Source organism: Cervus canadensis, chromosome 2 (genome assembly GCF_019320065.1).
Source record: "Cervus canadensis isolate Bull #8, Minnesota chromosome 2, ASM1932006v1, whole genome shotgun sequence".
Classification (NCBI taxonomy): domain Eukaryota; kingdom Metazoa; phylum Chordata; class Mammalia; order Artiodactyla; family Cervidae; genus Cervus; species Cervus canadensis.
In genome coordinates, this window is record NC_057387.1 from 98623854 (window position 1) to 98643487 (window position 19634).

At 36.4% G+C, this 19634-nt stretch overlaps 1 protein-coding gene across 4 annotated transcripts in view; it reads left to right on the forward strand.

Annotated features, from left to right (window-relative positions):
* Positions 1 to 19634, forward strand: part of FOXJ3 (forkhead box J3) — a 141152-nt gene that overhangs the window by 100692 nt on the left and 20826 nt on the right. For 3 of the 4 annotated variants that reach the window (XM_043461694.1, XM_043461693.1, XM_043461695.1), the window contains exons 6-7: positions 2072 to 2173; positions 17470 to 17598. In XM_043461694.1, the coding sequence (XP_043317629.1) occupies positions 2072 to 2173; positions 17470 to 17598 (231 nt within the window). The remainder of the gene's footprint in view (positions 1 to 2071; positions 2174 to 17469; positions 17599 to 19634) is intronic. The other variant, XM_043461696.1, reaches the window with a different exon arrangement.

Below are 19634 nucleotides of genomic sequence, written 5' to 3' on the forward strand. Positions count from 1 at the left end.
CACATACATTGAAGCCTGGCTTGGAGAAGTTTGAGCGTTACTTCACTAGCGTATGAGATGAGTGCAATTGTGTGGTAGTTTGAACATTCTTTGACATTGCCTTTGGGATTGAAATGAAAACTGACCTTTTCCAGTCCTGTGGTCACTGCTGAGTTTTCCAAATTTGCTGGCATATTGAGTGCAGCACTTTCACAGCATCATCTTTTAGGATTTGAAATAGATCAACTGGAATTCCATCACCTCCATTAGCTTTGTTCATAGCGACGCTTTCTAAGGCCCACTTGACTTCACATTCCAGGATGTCTGGCTCTAGGTGAGTGATCACACCGTCGTGATTATCTGGGTCATGAAGATCTTTTTTGTACAGTTGTTCTGTGTATTCTTGCCACCTCTTCTTAATATCTTCTGCTTCTGTTAGGTCCATTCTGTTTCTGTCCTTTATTGTGCCCGTCTTTGCATAAAATGTTCCCTTGGGATCTCTGATTTTCTTGAAGAGATCTCTATTCTTTCCCATTCTATTGTTTTTCTCTATTTCTTTGCATTGCTCACTGAGGAAGGCTTTCTTATCTCTCCTTGGCTATTCTTTGGAACTCTGCATTCAAATGGGTGTATCTTTCCTTTTCTCCTTTGCCTTGAGCTTTTTTTTCTTTTCTCAGCTGTTTGTAAAGCCTCCTCAGACAATCATTTTGCCTTTTTGCATTTCTTTTTCTTGGGGATGGTCTTGATCCCTGTTTCCTGTACGATATCACGAACCTCCATCCATAGTTCTTCAGGCACTCTGTCAAGTCTAATCCCTTCAGTCTGTTAGGCACTTCCACTGTGTAATTGTAAGGGATTTGATTTAGGTCATAACCTGAATGCTTTTTGGTTTTTCCTACTTTTCTTCAATTTAAGTCTAAATTTGGCAACAAGGAGTTCATGATCTGAGCCACAGTCAGCTCCCAGTCTTGTTTTTGCTGACTGTATAGACCTTCTCCATGTTTGACTGCAAAGAGTATAATCAATCTGATTTCAGTATTGACAATCTGGTGATGTCCATGTGTAGAGTCTGCTCTTACGTTGTTGCAAGACCCATTGTGTTTGCTATGACCCATGCATTGTCTTGGCAAAACTCTGTTAGCCTTTGCTCTGCTTCAATTTGTACTCCAAGGCTAAATTTGTCTGTTACTCCAGGTATCTCTTGATTTCCTACTTTTGCATCCCAGTCCCCTATGATGAAAAGGACATCTTTTTTTGGTGTTAGTTCTAGAAGGTCTTGTAGGTTTTCATAGAACCATTTAACTTAGCTGCTTTGGCCTTAGTGTTTGGGGCATCGACTTGTGTTACTGTGGTATTGAATGCTTTGCCTTGGAAATGAACAGAGATCATTCTTTCATTTTTGAGATTGTTTTTGAGGGTATTAACTTCAGCTTTCTAATTATACAAGATCACTACCACCATGTCTGTGTCCCAGGGTTGCAGGGAGAGGGAAAGAGAATGGGGGACAAGCAAATTCTTTCCGAAGATGTCACCCAAAAGTTGCACACATCACTCTTGCTCAAATCCCATTTGTCACACCTTAGTCCCATCGCTGCAAGTAGTTGCAAATGAGGCTGGAAAAGGTGGTCTTTAGCTGGGCAGTGATGAATTAATGACTACAGAGATCCATTACTAAAAGGTAGAAGAGGGAGGAATTGGCATTAGTGGACTGTTAGCAGTATCAGCTACAGAAGTTTATCTCTAATATTTGTAAACTCATTCCATAGCCCATGGTGATTATCAGATCAGTGGGTGTGTGCTGTGTCACTGCATTTGTGTCTGACTCTTTGCAACCCTGTGAACGGTAGCCCACCAGGCTCCTCTGTCCATGGGGTTCTCCAGGCAAGAATACTGGATTGGGTTGCCATTTCCGTCTCCATATCAGGTTAGTAGTAGCCTATTAAAATATAATAGAAGAGAATCAGCGAGGATTTTATTTTCAGAAACAAAGTACAAAACTGGATGTTGGAGAATTTTATGAAATAACTTCAAATTGTATTAAAGTTGGTGGTTTTATGAGCTAATAATTATTTATTTTGTTCTTGTATTTTAGGCCTCAACTCCATATAGCATAGATTCAGATTCTTTGGGAATGGAGTGTATTATTTCGGGAAGTGCCTCTCCAACTCTGGCAATCAACACTGTGACTAACAAAGTAATTCTTTTTTTGAACACTTTTGAAATGTCATTGAGTAATACATTTTATTTGCTTTTGTAGTAACAACAGGTTTCTTTATGGTTGAGGTTCAAGAAGATATCAGTTTGACGAATCCATACATGGCAATTTGAAAGCTGAATCCTCAATGCTTTTTAGTTTTACATAAGTTAGAAGTAAATAAATAATTCTCTGGAAAATTGAAAGATACTTACTGGGAAGCTCTATATTAAATATAAATTCTTGACATTTCCAGTCCCAAAAACTTTTGAGTACAGCATTTTATTGAATCAGTTTGTTTCAAAATCATTGGTTACCCCTCTAAATATGTGATTTAAAAAAAGATTGACAAAGTCCCAGGGCATCAGCTGAATCCAGTAAGGTAAATAATTCAGGCAAACTTCTAGAGTTGATTTGAGTGTTGGTCAACATCTTTCATGATATTCAAGTCTAGGTACATACCCAGAAATAATATGAGGTAGTCTACTGCAGTTTTTTTTTTTTTTTTTTTTAGACAAGGGTCAAAACTTTGTGCCATCTCATTTATTAAGTATACCTAGTGGGATACAAATATCTCTTTGTATCAAGAGATACTTGAAATCAAGGTAATTTCTTAACCTCATATCTCAAAACCCTATAAAGGCTGTGGGAGGTTCATGAAGTAACTCAGTTCTGTGCATTTGTTTCCTCTTTACTGGACCATGATGGGCACCTTGAGGATGTATGTTTCCTACACTTGTACTCATATAATCTCTCAGTCTTGCTTTCACCCTCTCCTCTAATCTCCGTTGTTTTCACTTGCTCTTTGTTTGTTTTTTTATCTTTCATTCCTGTACTCTCTTGTGCACATACACAAACAAAAACACACATACTCAATTGCTATATGTAGTATCTTTCTATTTGTTAAAGTTAATGGATTAACAGAAGATAGGTTATAATCAGAGTCAGATTTCTAATTTAGATAGGAAACTGGCAGCTGAGGTAAAGAGTAATAATTTTTCTCAGATAACAATTTACAGGCTGATGCCACCAGAATCACTTAGGAGAGGGGTGAGTATGTTAGTGTGTATGTTTGTTTGGTGGGGGTAGTAATTCCTAGATTCCATTGCGGGCCTACCAAATCAATTACTTTATCTTTGTGGAGAGGACCCAGAAATCTGTACTTTTAAAAATCATCCCTAAGGGTACCCAGTTAGACTTGAGTATTTCTGGTGAAAAGCGTGGGCTGGAATCAGAAGTATCCAGTACTGTTCTTTACAGTAGTCCAAGTAGGAGATACTGAGGTCTAAACATGGAATTTGTGGCTGTTAGGAAACAATTAAAAAATAATAATGCTAGGACTTCATGACTAAATAAAGGAGCTGGAGTTTTTGGACTTCTGCTTTCAGATATGATAGAATAGCTAGTATCAGATTAACCCTTCTCCCTATCTATATAAAATTACCACTCCATCCCCACCCCCCCACCCCCCACCCCCTGCCTACCAATTAAAAAGAGAAGAGAGGCATTGGAGAAAAAGATAGGACTTCAGAAAGGAAAATCTCAGTAAAAAGAGAAGCACACTGAGATAAACTATACACATTTTCCTTTGGGACATTTCCCACTTCTCAGTGCATGGCATAGAGGCTGAATAAAAAACTGCAAACTTGGGCAGTCATTGAGCTAGGGAGGTAAAAGTTGAAGTTTGAGGTTGCCAAAGAGCCAGGGCTTGAGGACCATCATCCCGAGAAATCTCAGTAGTGACCTCAACTTTTAGCAAGCAGTATCCACTTAAGGCTTTTGCTGACCCCTAACCTGTGTGTGGATGTGAGAGTTGGACTATGAAGAAAGCTGAGTGCCAAAGAATTGATGCTTTTGAACTGTGGTGTTGGAGAAGATTCTTGAGAGTCCCTTGGATTGCAAGGAGATCCAACCAGTCCATCCTAAAGGAAATCAGTCCTGGGTGTTCATTGGAAGGGCTGATGCTGAAACTGAAACTCCAATACTTTGGCCACCTGATGCGAAGAGTTGACTCATCGGAAAAGACCCTGATGCTGGGAGGGATTGGATGCAGGAGGAGAAGGGGATGACAGAGGATGAGATGGTTGGATGGTATCACCAACTTGATGGACATGAGTTTGGGTAAACTCCGGGAGTTGGTGATGGACAGGGAGGCCTGGCATGCTGCAGTTCATGAGGTCGCAAAGATTCGGACATGACTGAGCGACTGAATTGAACTGAACTGAACCTGTGTGTGCAAATCAAGTAGAGCTTGCACTAGCCAGGATTCAGCAGTCTCATAGAGAAGAGGGGACAAAAATTGTAATTCTTCCAGAAGGGAGCTATGGTAAACACCCCAGTATTTCAGTTTGATAATTCAGAAAGATTATATTCTATGAGTAAGAGCAAACCAAAATAACACCAGTCTCAAACTGTTATTAGGGTGGTATGCTAATATTCTACTTGCGAAAAGGAAACTAAATTCTTTCTGGAAGATAACATATCCTCAGCTTTTTCAAGTTTTCATAAGTAAGGTCTCATTTTCAGAAAAGAATTGTCAGACATTCCAGGAAACAAGACCAAATAATCAAATGCCAAGATGAGGGAAAGACAAAGGATATCACAGTATCCACAAGTGATCTAGATACTGATTTTTAAATAACTGTGACTAATATGTTGAAGAAAATAGGCAAATTATAGAAAATTTAATTGGACTCTGTGTGGAAGAATCAAGAGAACTGAAAAGTGTAACAACTGAAATTCAATGGATGGGTTTAAGAGATTAGACCCATCAGAGGAGAGAATCCGTGAACTGGAAGATAGGTCAGTAGAAAATGTGCAGATTGACGCCCAAAGGAAAATCCTGGACAATTCAGAAAAGTTTAGGAGATAAATGGATATGGGGAAAAGATCTAACGAACTTGCCATTAGGGTTCCAGAGGAGAAGAAAAGGGGAATAGAGAAGAAACAGTGTTTTAATTTTTTAAGACTGATAAAAGATAACACAGTACAGATTGAAGAAGTCCTGAGAAACTCAGGAAAGGCCAACTAAAAGAAATCATTATTAGGCAAATAAAAATCAGACTACTAAAAAAACAAGGATTTTTAAAAAAACTTAAAATCAGGAAAATAACAGGCAACTTTAAAGAAACACACTGAATTCTGAATAGAAATGATCAAAGACAGCACCAGAATGAAATTTTTGTAGGGCTGAAAGGAAATACCTGCTAACCCAGAATTCTCAAATTAAAATTTCTATGAAAAATGGTTAAAAAATAGTCTTTTACAGAAACAAAATATGAGAGAATGTTACTAGTTCACCCATACTAAAAAAATGAAAGGAGGTTAATTTTTCACATAGAAGGAAAATTGCCCCGTGCAGAAAAGAATGAAGAAGACCAAAAGAATATATATGTCAGTAAATATAAATATGCATTGAGTGATTAAAACAATAGCAGTGCTGTTGTATAACACAATGATTTGAAGTCTAAAATACTTGCAGAAGTTTAAAAGTACATGACAGTACTAGGGTAAGATAGGAAATACATGTACTTAATATCTTCACATTGTGTGGCAAGTAGTAAAAGTACTAACTCAAAGACATATAGTAAAATAGAGGGTACTGATTCTTAATACTTCAGCATATATCAGGATAACTAGGAATGCTTGTTAAAAAAACCACTGCTCTAGGTTACTACAAGAATAGTAAAAGAATATTACCAAAATAAGGAAAAATAATAAATCCTTTATTAATCCCAAGTAGCCAAGAAAGGAGGAAAAAATGGACAGAGAAGAAGTGGCAACACAGGAAAATAAATAGTATTTAAGTCTGACTGCATTAGGAAATACATTAAGTGTAAATGCACTGAATATTCAATTTAAAAGCCAAAGAATCTTTTTTGACCACAACAGCATGAAACTAGAAATCAACTGTAGAAAGAGAAATGAGAAAAAAAAAAAAAAAAAGATTGTATGGAGGCTAAACAACCAATGCATCCACAATGAAATAAAAGAAATTTAAAAATACCTTGAGACAAATGACAAACAACCATACAAAATCTATGGGATGTAGATGCAGCAAAGCATTTTTTAGAGGGAAGTTCATAGTGATACACGCCTTCCTCAAAAAAATAAAAGTCTCAAACAACATACCACCTAAAAGAATTAGAAAAAGAATAAACAAAACCTAAAGGCAGCGAAGGAAAGAAATAGTAAATAAAAATTTTTAAAAAACAGTAGGGAAAAAGCCAATAAAACCAAGAGCTGTTTCTGTGAAAAGGTAAACAATATTAACAAACTTCTGGCCAGGCTCACCAAGCAGAAGAGAGGACCCAAATGAACAAAGTAAGAAATGAAAGAGAAGTAATAACTGATACTGCAGAAATACAAAAACCCCTAAGAGAATACTTTGAACTATACTAAGAAATGGACAAGTTTCTAGAAGAATACAGCCTACCAAAACTGAATCAAGAAGAAATACATGATACACCAGAAGTGGAATAGAATCTGTTAAAAAAAAAAGAGAGAGAGAAAGAATCACTGCAGACAACAGTCTTGGACCAGATGGCTTCCCTGAAGAAATCTACCAACCATACCAAGAATTTATACCAGTCCTTCTTACACTCTTCCAAAAGATTGAAAAGGGGGAACTCTTCCATCATTCTATGAAGCTGTTATCACTGTGATACCAAAACCAGACACAGACAATAACAGAAAATTACAGGACAATATCTTTGATTCATATAGATGCAAAAATTCTCAACAAAATATTAGCAAACCAAATCCAAGAATACATAAAAATTCTTAGGTGGCTCAGTGATAACAGAATCTACTTGCCAATGCAGGAGCCACAGGAGACATGAGTTTTTATCTGGATTGGGAAGATCCCCTGGAGAAGGAAATAGCAACCCACTCCAATATTCTTGCCAGGATAATTCCATGGACAGAGGATTCTGGCAGGCTACAGTCCCTGGTTGTGAAAGAGTTGGATATTACTAAGCGACTGAGGATGATACTGATCAAGTTGGATACATCTCAGGGTCACAAGAATGGATCAGTATATGCACTATATTTTTAAAATCGCTATACTGTTCAAAGCAGTCTACACACTTAATGTGATCCCTATAAAATTACGCATGATGTTTTTCACAGAAGTAGAATAATCCTAAAATTTATATGGAACCATAAAAGAAGCAGAATTGCCAAAGTAAACCTGAAGAAAAAGAACAAAGCTAGAAGCATAACCTTCCCAGACTTCAGACAGTACTGCAAAGCTGTTGTGCTCAAAACAGCATGATATTGACAGAAAAACATACATATGGATCAATGGAACAGAATACAGAGGCCAGAAATAAATCCACCCACCATGGTCAATTAATCTTGACTAAGGAGGCAAGAATACACAATTGAGAAAAGATAGTCTCTTGAGTAATGACAGAAAGTGAAGAGGAACTGAAGAGCCTCTTGATGAGAGTGAGAGAGGAGAGTAAAAAAACTCACTTGAAACTCAGCAATAAAAAAACTAAGATCATGGCATCTGGTTCCATCACTTCATGGCAAACAGATGGCAGAAAAGTGAAAGCAGTGACAGATAGTATTTTGGGGGACTCCAAATCACTGCAGATGGTGACTGCAGCCATGAAATCAGAGGACGCTTGCTCCATCTTGAGAAAGAAAAACAGAACTGGAGGAATCAAGCTCCCTGACCTCAGATTATACTACAAAGTTAATTAATCAAAATAATATTGTACTGGGACAAAAATAGAAGTATAGATCAATGGAATAGGATAGAAAATCCAGAAATAAACCTTTGTACCTGTGGTCAATTAATCTGTGACAGAGGAGGCAAGACTATACAACTTTGGAAAGACAGTCTCTTCAACAAATGGTGCTGGGAAAACTGGACAGCTACATGTAAAACAATGAAATTAGATCATTCTTTAACTCCATACAGAAAAATAAGTTCAAAATGGATTAAAAACTTATTTGTAAGACTAGATACTATAAAATTACAGGAAAACATAGGCAGAACACTCTCTGACATAAATCACAGCAATATCTTTTTAATTCCATTTCCCAGTATAATAAAAACAAAAGGAAACAAATGGGACCTACTTACACTTAGGTGCTTTTGCACAGCAAACAGTAAATAAACCGTAAAGACAATCCACAGATTGGGAGAAAATATTTGCAAATGATGTGACAGATAAGAGATTAGTCTCCAAAATTTACAAAGAGTTCATGACACTCAACAGCATCAAAACAATCCACTCAAGAAATGGACAGAAGACCTATGTAGACATTTCTCCAAAGAAGGCATACAGATGGACATTAGGCACATGAAAAGATGTTCAGTGTTGCTAATTACTAGAGAAATGTGAATCAGAACTGCAATGAGATATCACTTCATACCACCCAGAATGGCTTTCATCAAAATTTCACAAACAGTAATTGCTGGAGAAGGGTAGCGAGAAGGGAACCCTTGTACACTGATGGTGGGAATGTAAATTTGTACAGCTACTGTGGAGAACAATATGCAGGTTCCTTAAAAACTGAAAATAGAGCTACCATGTGACCCTGCAATCCCACTCCTAGGCATATATCTGGAGAAGAATGTGATCCAAAAGGATATATGCACCCCAGTGTTTGTCCATTGACTGTTCACAATAGCCAAAACCTGGAAGCAACCTAAATGTCCTTTGACAGAGGAATGGGTAAAGAAGATGTGGTATGTATATACAGTGAAATACCACTCAGTTATAAAAAAGAATGAGATAATGCCATTTGCAGCAACATGGGTGGGTGTAGAAGTTATCATGCCAAGTGAAGTAAGTCAGAAAGTCCTAGACAAGTATCCTATGACATCACTTACATGTGGAGTCTAAGATATGACATAAATGAACGTATTTGAAACAGACTGACAGATGTGAAAAACAAAGTTATGGTTACCAAAGGGAAAAGGGAGTGAGGAAGGGATAAAATAAGAGTTTTGGGTTAGCAGGTACTCCCTACTATATATAAAATAGGTAAACAACAGGATCTTACTATACAGCTCAGGGAACTATATTCAATCCCTGTAGTAAAATATAATGGAAAAGAATGTGAGAAAGCATGTATGTGTGTATGTGTGTATAACTGAATCACTTTGCTGCACACCAGAAACTAATACAACATTATAATCAAATAACTTCAGTTTTTTAAAAATGCTAAAGATTGTCAGACTGGATGGAAATACAGAAATCAAGCTATGTTCTACTTAGAAAAGATACATTGTAAAAGAAAGACATGTCACTAAAAACAAAGATTTATTTTTGGAAAAGGACCATTTCAGTAATTAACTGTAACACTACTAAATTTGCATATGCTTAGTAACAGCCTCAAAACCTGGCAGGACTAAAAGAAGAAATGGACAGATCTTTGATCAGTGAGGTAGATTTTAACATGTCTCTGCTGCTGCTGCTAAGTCGCTTCAGTCGTGTCTAACTCTGTGCGACCCCACAGATGGCAGCCCACCAGGCTACCCCGTCCCTGGGATTCTCCAGGCAAGAATACTGGACCATTTCCTTCTCCAATGCATGAAAGTGAAAAGCGAAAGTGAAGTTGCTCAGTCGTGTCCGACTCTTAGCACCCCATGGACTGCAGCCTACCAGGCTCCTCCATCCGTGGGATTTTCCAGGCAAGAGTACTGAAGTGGGTTGCCATTTCCTTCTCCATAACATGTCTCTAGAAATCATAAAACAGCAGATCAATACCAAAACACAAAAATCAGACAAATCCTGTTCAAGATATTTAAAGGAATTGAACTATAAAATTAGGAAATTTGACTCAACTAATACATAGAATGTCTTATCCAACAGTTGTAGAATAGACTTTTTTTTTTTAACGTATGCATGGCATAATTACCAAAATTGATCATGTTATACTGACTTGTGCTAGAACATTAAAGTGATTCTCAGCAAATTTCAGAAAACAACAGCATACGGTGAGTATTTTCAAATGCAGTGGAGTTAAAGGTAGAAACAATAGCAAGGAAGTAATGGGAAAATCACCTAAAGTTTGCAAAATAAGCAATATGGTTACACAACCATATTGTGTGGATCAAGGAAGAATCATTACAGAAATTAGAAAATAGTTGGATTGATGAAAAACAGAAATATGAAATATCAAAACCTGTAGAATACAAACTATTAGCCTTAATCACATGTAGTAGAATACAATAAAGATGGAATATTAACAATTTAAGCATCTAGAAAAAGAAGAGCAAAATAAATTCAAAGGAGGACATAAAAATAGAGGTCAATGAAATAGAAAGCACTATACAGAAGCCTGAGTCAACAAACAGAAATTCAGTTCTTTATAAAAGATTAATAAAGTAGATAATTTGTTTCTAAGATAATTTGTTTCTAGCCAAGGTGGAATAGCAGGGTCTAGACTTAATTTGTTACTTCAGACAACTGAAAAAAAACAGCCAACGTATATGAAACAATGGTTTTCAAGAGATTGGGCCATAAGAACAGTTATCCCCTGAGAAATGGTGAACAAAGTGAGTCCTGTGGTTGTACTAGATTACTGCCTGGAGAAAGTTTCCAGGACACAAAGATCTCCCTGAGTTGAGGAGGTAGAGCCAGGAGAACTTGGTGGCTAGAGTTCACAGGGCGGCATGTCAGAGAGGAGAGAGCTGCACAGAGAAGGAATTACAGAGTCATATAGAGGGTTCCTCTTGAGTCTTCTGGACTGTAGCCTACCAGGCTCCATGGTCCATGGAAATTTTCCAGGCAAGAGTACTGGAGTGGGTTGCCATTTCCTTCTCCAGAGGATCTTCCCAACCCAGGGATTGAACTCTGGTCTCCCGCATTGCGGGCAGATGCTTTACCGTCTGAGCCACCAGGGAAGCCCTATCAACTAGGTACTTGAAGGTAATTATTGAGACTGAGGAAAGAACCACCTGAAAGGATTGGTATCGGCAGTCATTGAGATTCATAGGGCCAGAAGTAGTTACTGTTCCCACCACAGTGAGATGATTTGTAATTCAGTCTTTTGCCCTCATAGTGGAACAAAATTGGCCCTAGTTTAAAATACTGATCTGGTCCTATATACTTTAAAGGAAAACCCAGAAGGCTCAAACTGTTTTAAAGTAATAACCTTTTTCAAATTAATTTTTTTTCCAAATACAATTCAGAGCCCATAAATTCACCCTTTTAAAGTTTACCACTCAGTGGTTTTTGGTATATCCACAAGGTTGTACAATCATTAATTATCATCTAGTTCCAGAACATTTTCATTACTACCAAAAGAAAATTCCATACCCCTTATCATTGATTTCCCATCTCCTCCATCCCCTGGTAACCATTAATATATTTTCTAAAACTGTATTTGCATACTCTGGACCTTTCATATAAGTGGAATTGTAGAATATATGGCCTTTTATGTCCAGCTTCTTTCACTAAACACATTTTCAAAGATCATCCATGATATAGCATGTAACAGTATTTCCTTCCTGTTGTCAGGTAGTTTAACTGTGTCCCAGAATAAAGCCCGAGAACATTAATAGGAATATAAAAATATAGCACTTAACAATGTAAATTCACAGTAGTCCAGCATTCAATAAAAAGTTACCACGCCGTCAAAGAAGCAGTAAAAAACAGTCCATAATGAGAATTATCAGTCAGAACTGACCCAGAAATGACACATATGATAGAACTAGTAGAAGAGAACATTAAAACAATTACCATGAGCCAAGATATGGAATAACCTAAGTGTCCATCAACAGATGAATGGATAAAGAAAATGTGGTATGGAATTTATAATGGAATAATACTCAGCCATGAGACAGAAATCCTGCTATTTATGACCAAACGGATGGACCTTGAAGGCTTATGCTAAGTGAAACAAGTCAGGTAGAGAAAGACAGATGCTATATGATGATATTAATTATGTGTGGAATCTTGAAAGGTGAAACTCAGAAAAACAGAAAGAATGGTGGTTACTGTGGGCCTAGGGGTGGGGAGAAATGGGGATATGGTCACAGGGAGTTTTTTGTTATAAGATGATTAAGTTTTGGGAATCTAATATATGGCTTGGTGATTACATGCATGATAATACAGCACTGTTACATACAGAAAAGTTTCTGGGAAATTAGATCTTAAATGTTCTTGCCATTAAAAGAAATGATGATCCTGTAAGGTGATGGAAGTATTAGCTAATGCTGTGATGGTAGTGATTTTGCAATATATATCAAACTACACCTTAAACTTACACAATGTCATATGTCAGTTATATCTCAATAAAGCCTGAGGCTAGGAGGTAGGGGGAACTGTTTATAAGTATACTTTATGGAAGTTCAGGTTGAATTTGTGTATAAACACATGGAAGACATTTTAAAACCCAAATCAAAATCTTTAGGGATAAAATTTATGTTTAGGGATAAAAATTATGTTTGAGTTGAAAAATAAACTGGATGGGAGACCTCCCTGGTGGTCCAGTCATTATGACTGGAGTCATTAACACAGAGTATTAACTAAAGTTATGACCCGGGGTCAATCTGTTTAAGAGATAACTCTGTAAAGCAAAGATTCCAAAAACAAATTGTGGATTTGTAACACATAAAAGTAAAATATATGACCATCATAGTCTTCAGGCAAGGAGAGGAGAAATTAGTTACGATAAGAGGAAAAGTTTAAAATTTGCAAAGTTAGAAGTAAAGCTGTCACTCACAGATGACATGATTGTTCATACGGAAGACTCAAAAGAATCTATAGATAAACTCTTAGAATTAAAAAATGAATTTACAGAGTTGTCAATATTAGATCAGTGTTGGATTTTGGAAGTCATTCATATTTCTTTGTATTAGCCATAGACAGAAAACGAAATTTAGAAGAGAATACTTACACTAGCATTCAAAAACATTAAGTATAGAGATACCTTGTTTTATTGTGCTTTGCTGTATTACCCTACCCAGACACTGCACTTTTTATAAACTGAAGTTTTCTGGCAACACTGTGTTGTCAGCTGATGGTTAGTTTCTGGTTTTTTTTTTTTTTTTTAGCTAATAAAGTACTTTTAAGGTATGTACATTGTTCCTTTAGACTTAATGCTGTTAAATAACACACCTCATAGACTTAGTACAGTGTAAACATGACTTTTTTATGCACTAGGAAGCCAAAAAAATTGTGTGACTCACTTTATTTTGATACTTCCTTTATTGCAGTGGTCTGAAACCAAGCCCACAATATCTCTGAGATAGCTAGGATTGAATGCAAGATTAATTCTACACAAAAAAAACTATAAAGAATTCCTAAGAGAATAAAGGGTATGAATTAGTAGATATGTAGTTTTCATAAAGAAGATTATTGTAAAGAAGTCAGTTTTTCCTAAGCTTATCTATAGATTTAATATCCCAGTCAAAATTCCGCAATGCTTTTTTTTAGGAAAAGGAATTTAGTAGAAAATGAACAGCTAATTTCGAAATATAGACTCCAAATGGGAAACAGTAATTGGAGAAAATATTGAAGAAAAAGATAAAAGTTAGAGGATTTATACTTCCAGATATCAAGAGTAAAGCTATAATAATTGAAAGTGTAATATTTGCATAAGAATAGACAGACAGACTTGTGGAACAGAGTTCAGCAATGTCTTTCAACACATGATGCTGAATCAGTAGTAAAGTGAGGTTTTTCATTCACAAAATTAATTTCAGATGGATCAGAGACCTTAATATAAAGTTCTTAATTGTGTGAAGAAAATCCAAAATTTAAAAAAGTGGAATGAAGTAAGTAATAAAGATTAAGAGCTGATACTAATGCAGTATGAAACAAAGCTTATGTAATCCTTTAGCTAAATTTGCTGCAAAAAGATAGAAAAGGATACATACATTGTATGAAACTTACCATTAATGGTAACTGTCTGTATAATGGTTACCTGTAACAGGAGATAATGTGGATGTATAATGACTGGTGAATGATGATTGGGGGAGTTTATGAGCAGGTCTTTTGGTGTGCCAGTATGCTCTATGTCAGTGGTTCTGGATCTGTGGACACCTGACTAACCAGTACTCTTGGGGATTCCGTGATAATACTAAAATATTATTTGCCTTTTTCTTTGTTTTTGTGTTTTCACGGTTGTAGCAGAAGCAATACAGGTAAACATTAGTGCAACTCAAGGCAGTACTGACTGTGCTAGTTCTCGCTGCATTCTTCACAGCCACACACCCTTCAGATTATTGGGCGGGCGAGGCGGGGGGGGGTACATACGTTTTACCTCAGAATATCCTTGATGATGCAGGAAAAATAATTTTATTAAATTGTGACCTTTGAGTACACATCTTTTAATTTAAGAGTGTGCAGTGAAATGAGAAGTATGTGTAAAACACAGTGTGGCCACTTCAAGGAAGAAGATTTGTGTTGAACTGGCTGCTCCATTCATGGAGATAGGATTTTACATGAAAGACCAACTGGCACTAATATTCAGATTTGAGTACTTGGCAGATATTTTCTTGAAAATGAATAAACCTCTCACTTCAAGGAAAACAATTAACAGTCTCTCTAGCCAATGGTAAAATTTGAGCTTTTAAGCAAAACACATAAGTTTGGAAAACTTACATCCACTGCAGTGAGTCTGATAGCTTCACAGTCTTTTCCAGTGAGATTATTGGTGATGTTAACAAGTGTGATGTTTTGATTTTGTGTAATGAAATACGTCAGTATTTGGAAGATCTGCAGTGCTTAGTGAATAGTATTTTTCAAATGATCAATGTATAGTGTTATAAAATCATAAATGATGCATTCAAAATACAAGGTGGAAAGTGGATTATAATGCAGAAGAGTATGATAATTTATTCATGTGGTTTCAGATTCTCTATTGCAACTAATCTTTTAAATATTGCCACTTGTATTTTTGTGTAGTATCAAAAAAGACTATTTACAATTATCTGAAAAGGCTATTAAAATATTCTTCCCTTTTCCATATATATATATGTGTGTGTGTGTGTGATGCTGGGTTTTCTTCCTATCCTTCCACCTGAACAACAAATTGCAACAAATGGAACATAGAAGCAGATGTGAGAATCTAGCTGTTTTCCCATTAAGCCAGGGTTTGAGATTTACAAAAATGTAAAACAGTGGCACCCTTCTAATTTTACTTATTTATTGAAAGAAAATTTTTTTATGTTACATGGTTGAGTTTGTGATTGTTATTTTTAGATTAATAAATACTTAAAATTGTTAATTTCTGATATGCCACTTATTGATAAATATATCAAAAAACTTCTTGACTGCTTAATTTTTAAGACTGTAAAAGGCTTCTAAGATCCGAGTTTGAGAACTACTGTTGATTACATGAGTATGATTCCATGAATATGCCCATTTTTTAATTAACAAACTATAATTTGTATATTTGCTCTGTTACATTTTAGTAACAGTGTTATCTTCCTTAGTTGTGAGGATTTGTCTAAGATGATGGGGACTATTTCTGACTTGAGTAATAGGTAACAGCATGGACAGGAGAGAATGAGCAGCCAACAGAATGACTATAGATAGGATGGTTGTAATTTGTTGATATTTTATTGTTTAAGAGCCTGTAAGGTTCATTTTTTTTAAATGAAATTTATACTGGAAATACCAGAAAAATCTTTGACATAATTTTATTTCCTCTCATTTTCCCTTATACACTTTCATTAGTTCGTAGACACATAATTATTCCTAGCTGATGTGAAGGTGAGACAGTTTGGTTTTACCTGAAGTATAGAGGCATATATGCCTCGCTTCCCTGGTAGCTCAACTGGTAAAGAATCTACCTGCAATGCAGAAGACCCTAGTTCAATCTCTGGGTCGGGAAGATCCCCTGGAGAAGGGATAGGCTACCCACTTAAATTTTGGGGGGCTTCCCTCGTGGCTCATAAGGTAAAGAATCCACCTGCATTGTGGGAGACCTGGGTTCAATCCCTGGGTTGGAAAGATACCATGGAGAAGGGAACGGCTACCCACTCCACTATTCTTGCCTGGAGAATTCCAGGGACAGAGGAACCTGGCAGGTTACAATCCATGCAGTCACAAAGAGTCGGACATGACTGAACGACCTTCACTTTCAACTTTGGACAAATGAGCACTGGGCTTGATCCCATTTTTAGTACAGACAGAAGAGTGGTGATAGCTCAATTGGTCATTAAATTTGCAAGTATTATTATTTGTATACTGAGTAGAAAGCATTACACTGCTTATGATTATTTTGGGGGGAACTCAAGTTGCTAACAGTCTACTATTGGAGAAAAGTTTGGGGACTTCGCTGGTGGTCCAGTGGCTAAGACTCTGAACTCCCAATACCAGGAGCCCAGATTTGGTCCCTAATCAGGGAGCTAGATACCACATGCCATGTTAAAGATTGAAGATCCTACATACTGCAGCTGAGACCCTGTGCAGCCAAATAAATACATAATATTTTTTTCATTTAACAAAAATTAATTAGACCAGAAAATCAAATGGGTGCTTCCTAGGTGGCGCTGGAGTTACTGCCTGCTAGTGCAGGAGTAATTGTTAATTGTTCCCACAAAAGCAGGAGCATAGAAAGGAAAGTAGTAGCAGATGAATAGAACTTTAAAGGATAGTTGGGCTAATTTCCTCTTTTAAAAATATCTTTTTGTTCTTGTTTCTAATTAAAAATGATAATGCATATTATATACAGACTTAAGCATTGTAAAAATATATACCATCAATGATGAAAGTCTTAAGGGATACCCAGCCACCTGCCAGTTAACCATCGGTAACAGTTTGATACATAGTTCTTTCATATCTAATGTACATGTTTGCATATTATTTTAAAGTCAGGTCACATATTTATTGATTCTGCAAATATGTTGGATGGTTAAGTTTCTGGTTTTCAATATTATAAACACCATGATACCTTAATTCTGGTTTTTGTATTCTTTTCTTGATGCCTAAGATTTTGGAAGAAGGAAGGAGCAATTTTGCTTGAAGCTCGAGTAAAAATAAGTTTATGCATTATAGAAATATTTAACAGTAAAAATCTATTATAATCCCCTTATTAAATGTTGGTGAACTAATTATACCATTTAGAAAGTTGAATTTATGTACCTCTAGATGGGATATATCCTTCAGTTTGAAAGTAAATTATTTTGTGGTGAGCATGGAATTAGTGAGTGTAGAGCACAGATCTGGGGGTAGGTAAACACGAAAGGAAAGACCAGTAGTATTTTGCCTTCCTTCCATATTCCCGGTTAGTTGTATTTTTGTAGAGTTGTAGAGTTTAAAATGTAATTTTTATAGTGGGAATTGCTCATTCAGGTGTTGCTGTTCTTTTCATTGTAGGTAACGTTGTACAACACTGATCAGGATGGCAGTGATAGCCCACGCAGTAGCCTTAACAACAGTCTCTCAGATCAGAGCTTGGCGTCCGTTAACTTGAACAGTGTTGGAAGTGTGCATAGTTACACACCGGTAAGTCTTCGTGAAGTTAACTCCTTTGTTGAGTACTCATTTAGTGCTTAAAACTGAACCAAGTGTAATTGAAATGCAAATAAAAAGTGAATATGTATATTTCTCATTGGTCAGTTAATGATCATTAGCTTAGATAAGTAAAACAGATTTTTATTATACCGTAGCAAGTTAGATACAAACATATTGTTGTACTATGTTATATATTTTGGTCTACTTAATCTGTTCCATGTCCAAGTGAAAAACAATTGGAATAGGAAAAGAATTTTTACTTTACTTTTCTAAAGCTGTGTTTGATGGTATTTTATAGCCCTTGGTTAAAAGAGCTTAGAGGATGTGTATATCACCTTGTTTCCCAGAAGTGTATCTGAGAACAGGATTCTACAAACCCCAAATGTTAGGATGACCTGGTACCCAGTTGCTTACCAGTCTTGTATTTTTAGATTGGGTCTAGAAAACAAAGGTATGCTATAAAGGGACCTGTATGAGTCTTCTTGCTCCTATGCTGACCCTTGTTATCTGATACTTCTTTTCAAGTCATCTTGCAACTATCTTCCACAGTAGACAGAAGGGAACCCAGGAGAGTCACACACCAACCACACTGTTCATGGTACAAATTTGATCTCATCAAGTCACTCTCTGTTCCAAGATGAATAAATAGGTAAAAGCTTACACAAGGAAAAAGTAAAAGGGATAGAGGGGACCCGAATTTAAGAAATAAAAAGAGGGAAACAAAAACTTTTAAAATTCACATTGAATGTAGGAAAAAAAGATGACTGCAAACTGTTAACAGTGCTCTGGGGGAAAAATACTTTTCAAGAACGCAGAAAAAAACAGATAAAGGAATAACAGTTATGTTAAAGAATACAATAGGTATGGAGAACTGCAAATTACAGGTGTCCCCAAATAGTTGGTACAGAGCAGTTTTCAAAAGAAATAAAGAATAAAAGGGTTAATGAGCTCTAAGAAAAATAAATGGAAAAAACTATCTAGACACATCATGACAAATTTTTAAATTTCAGAAGTAATCATAGATACTCTAGCAAAAGAAATAGGGTGCATTCAGAGAAACACAAATCATACTTTTCTTCCATAATACTAAATGCCAGAAGATAATGGAACACTTTTATACAGAGTGTTGAGGGAATAGATTTGGAATTATAAATATTATGCCCACCAAATTTTCATTCAGTTGTGAAGTCAAAAAAAACATTCTTTGGTAATACAGAGTTTGGAAAGCATCCTACCCCTGTTTTCATGCACCCTTCTGAAAAAAAAATTACATATTTAGCTGATTGGGTGGTGAATTAAATTACCCAGTAATGATGAAGTCATGATAGAAAAGGACTAGTTGGGGCACTGAAGCAAACTCAGCAAAGATTTAGTAATTTTAAGTTGTTTTAAAATAATTAGAGTAGAAAATTGTGAAATGAAATCAAAGAATACAGAATTCAAAATTACAGAATATAAGAGGAAAAAGAAGCCTTTACAGAAACAGGTGACAGAAGTGGGAGCAGACATGTCTGTTATTCCAGTGCATGTAAGAGAGTTAAACCCCCCTGTTAAAAACTAGACACTGTGGACTACTTTTATTTTTCTCCTTCATCTAACAAGGTAATCAGTCATTAAGAGCTCCTAAAGCACAATACAGTGTGAGCGTGTGGTTGGGCTTATCACGTAGCCATAGATTGAGCTTTTAAGGACACAGTAAGGCTAAATGCATTGTGACAGTTTTACTACTTATGCATACTGTATAAGCCAGATCACCATGGTGTCAGCTCCCTACGTCCCACAGGATGACACTAAACCAAAGGAATCAGATGAGGGACTACACAAGCGATGGGTGCCTGTTGTGGAGGAGCAAATTCCATTCTGTACCTAAATTGTTACACAACTTGCAGCTGTACTCGAAGGCTGTAACTTAGAAAGTCCCCTCCCTAACTGGAAACAAAGGAGGCAGACGAGAAAGCATCTCTTGGCAGATTCCTGTAAGTTAGAGAGAGGGACTGCTTTCCCTCAAGTAGGAAAATGGATGAAAA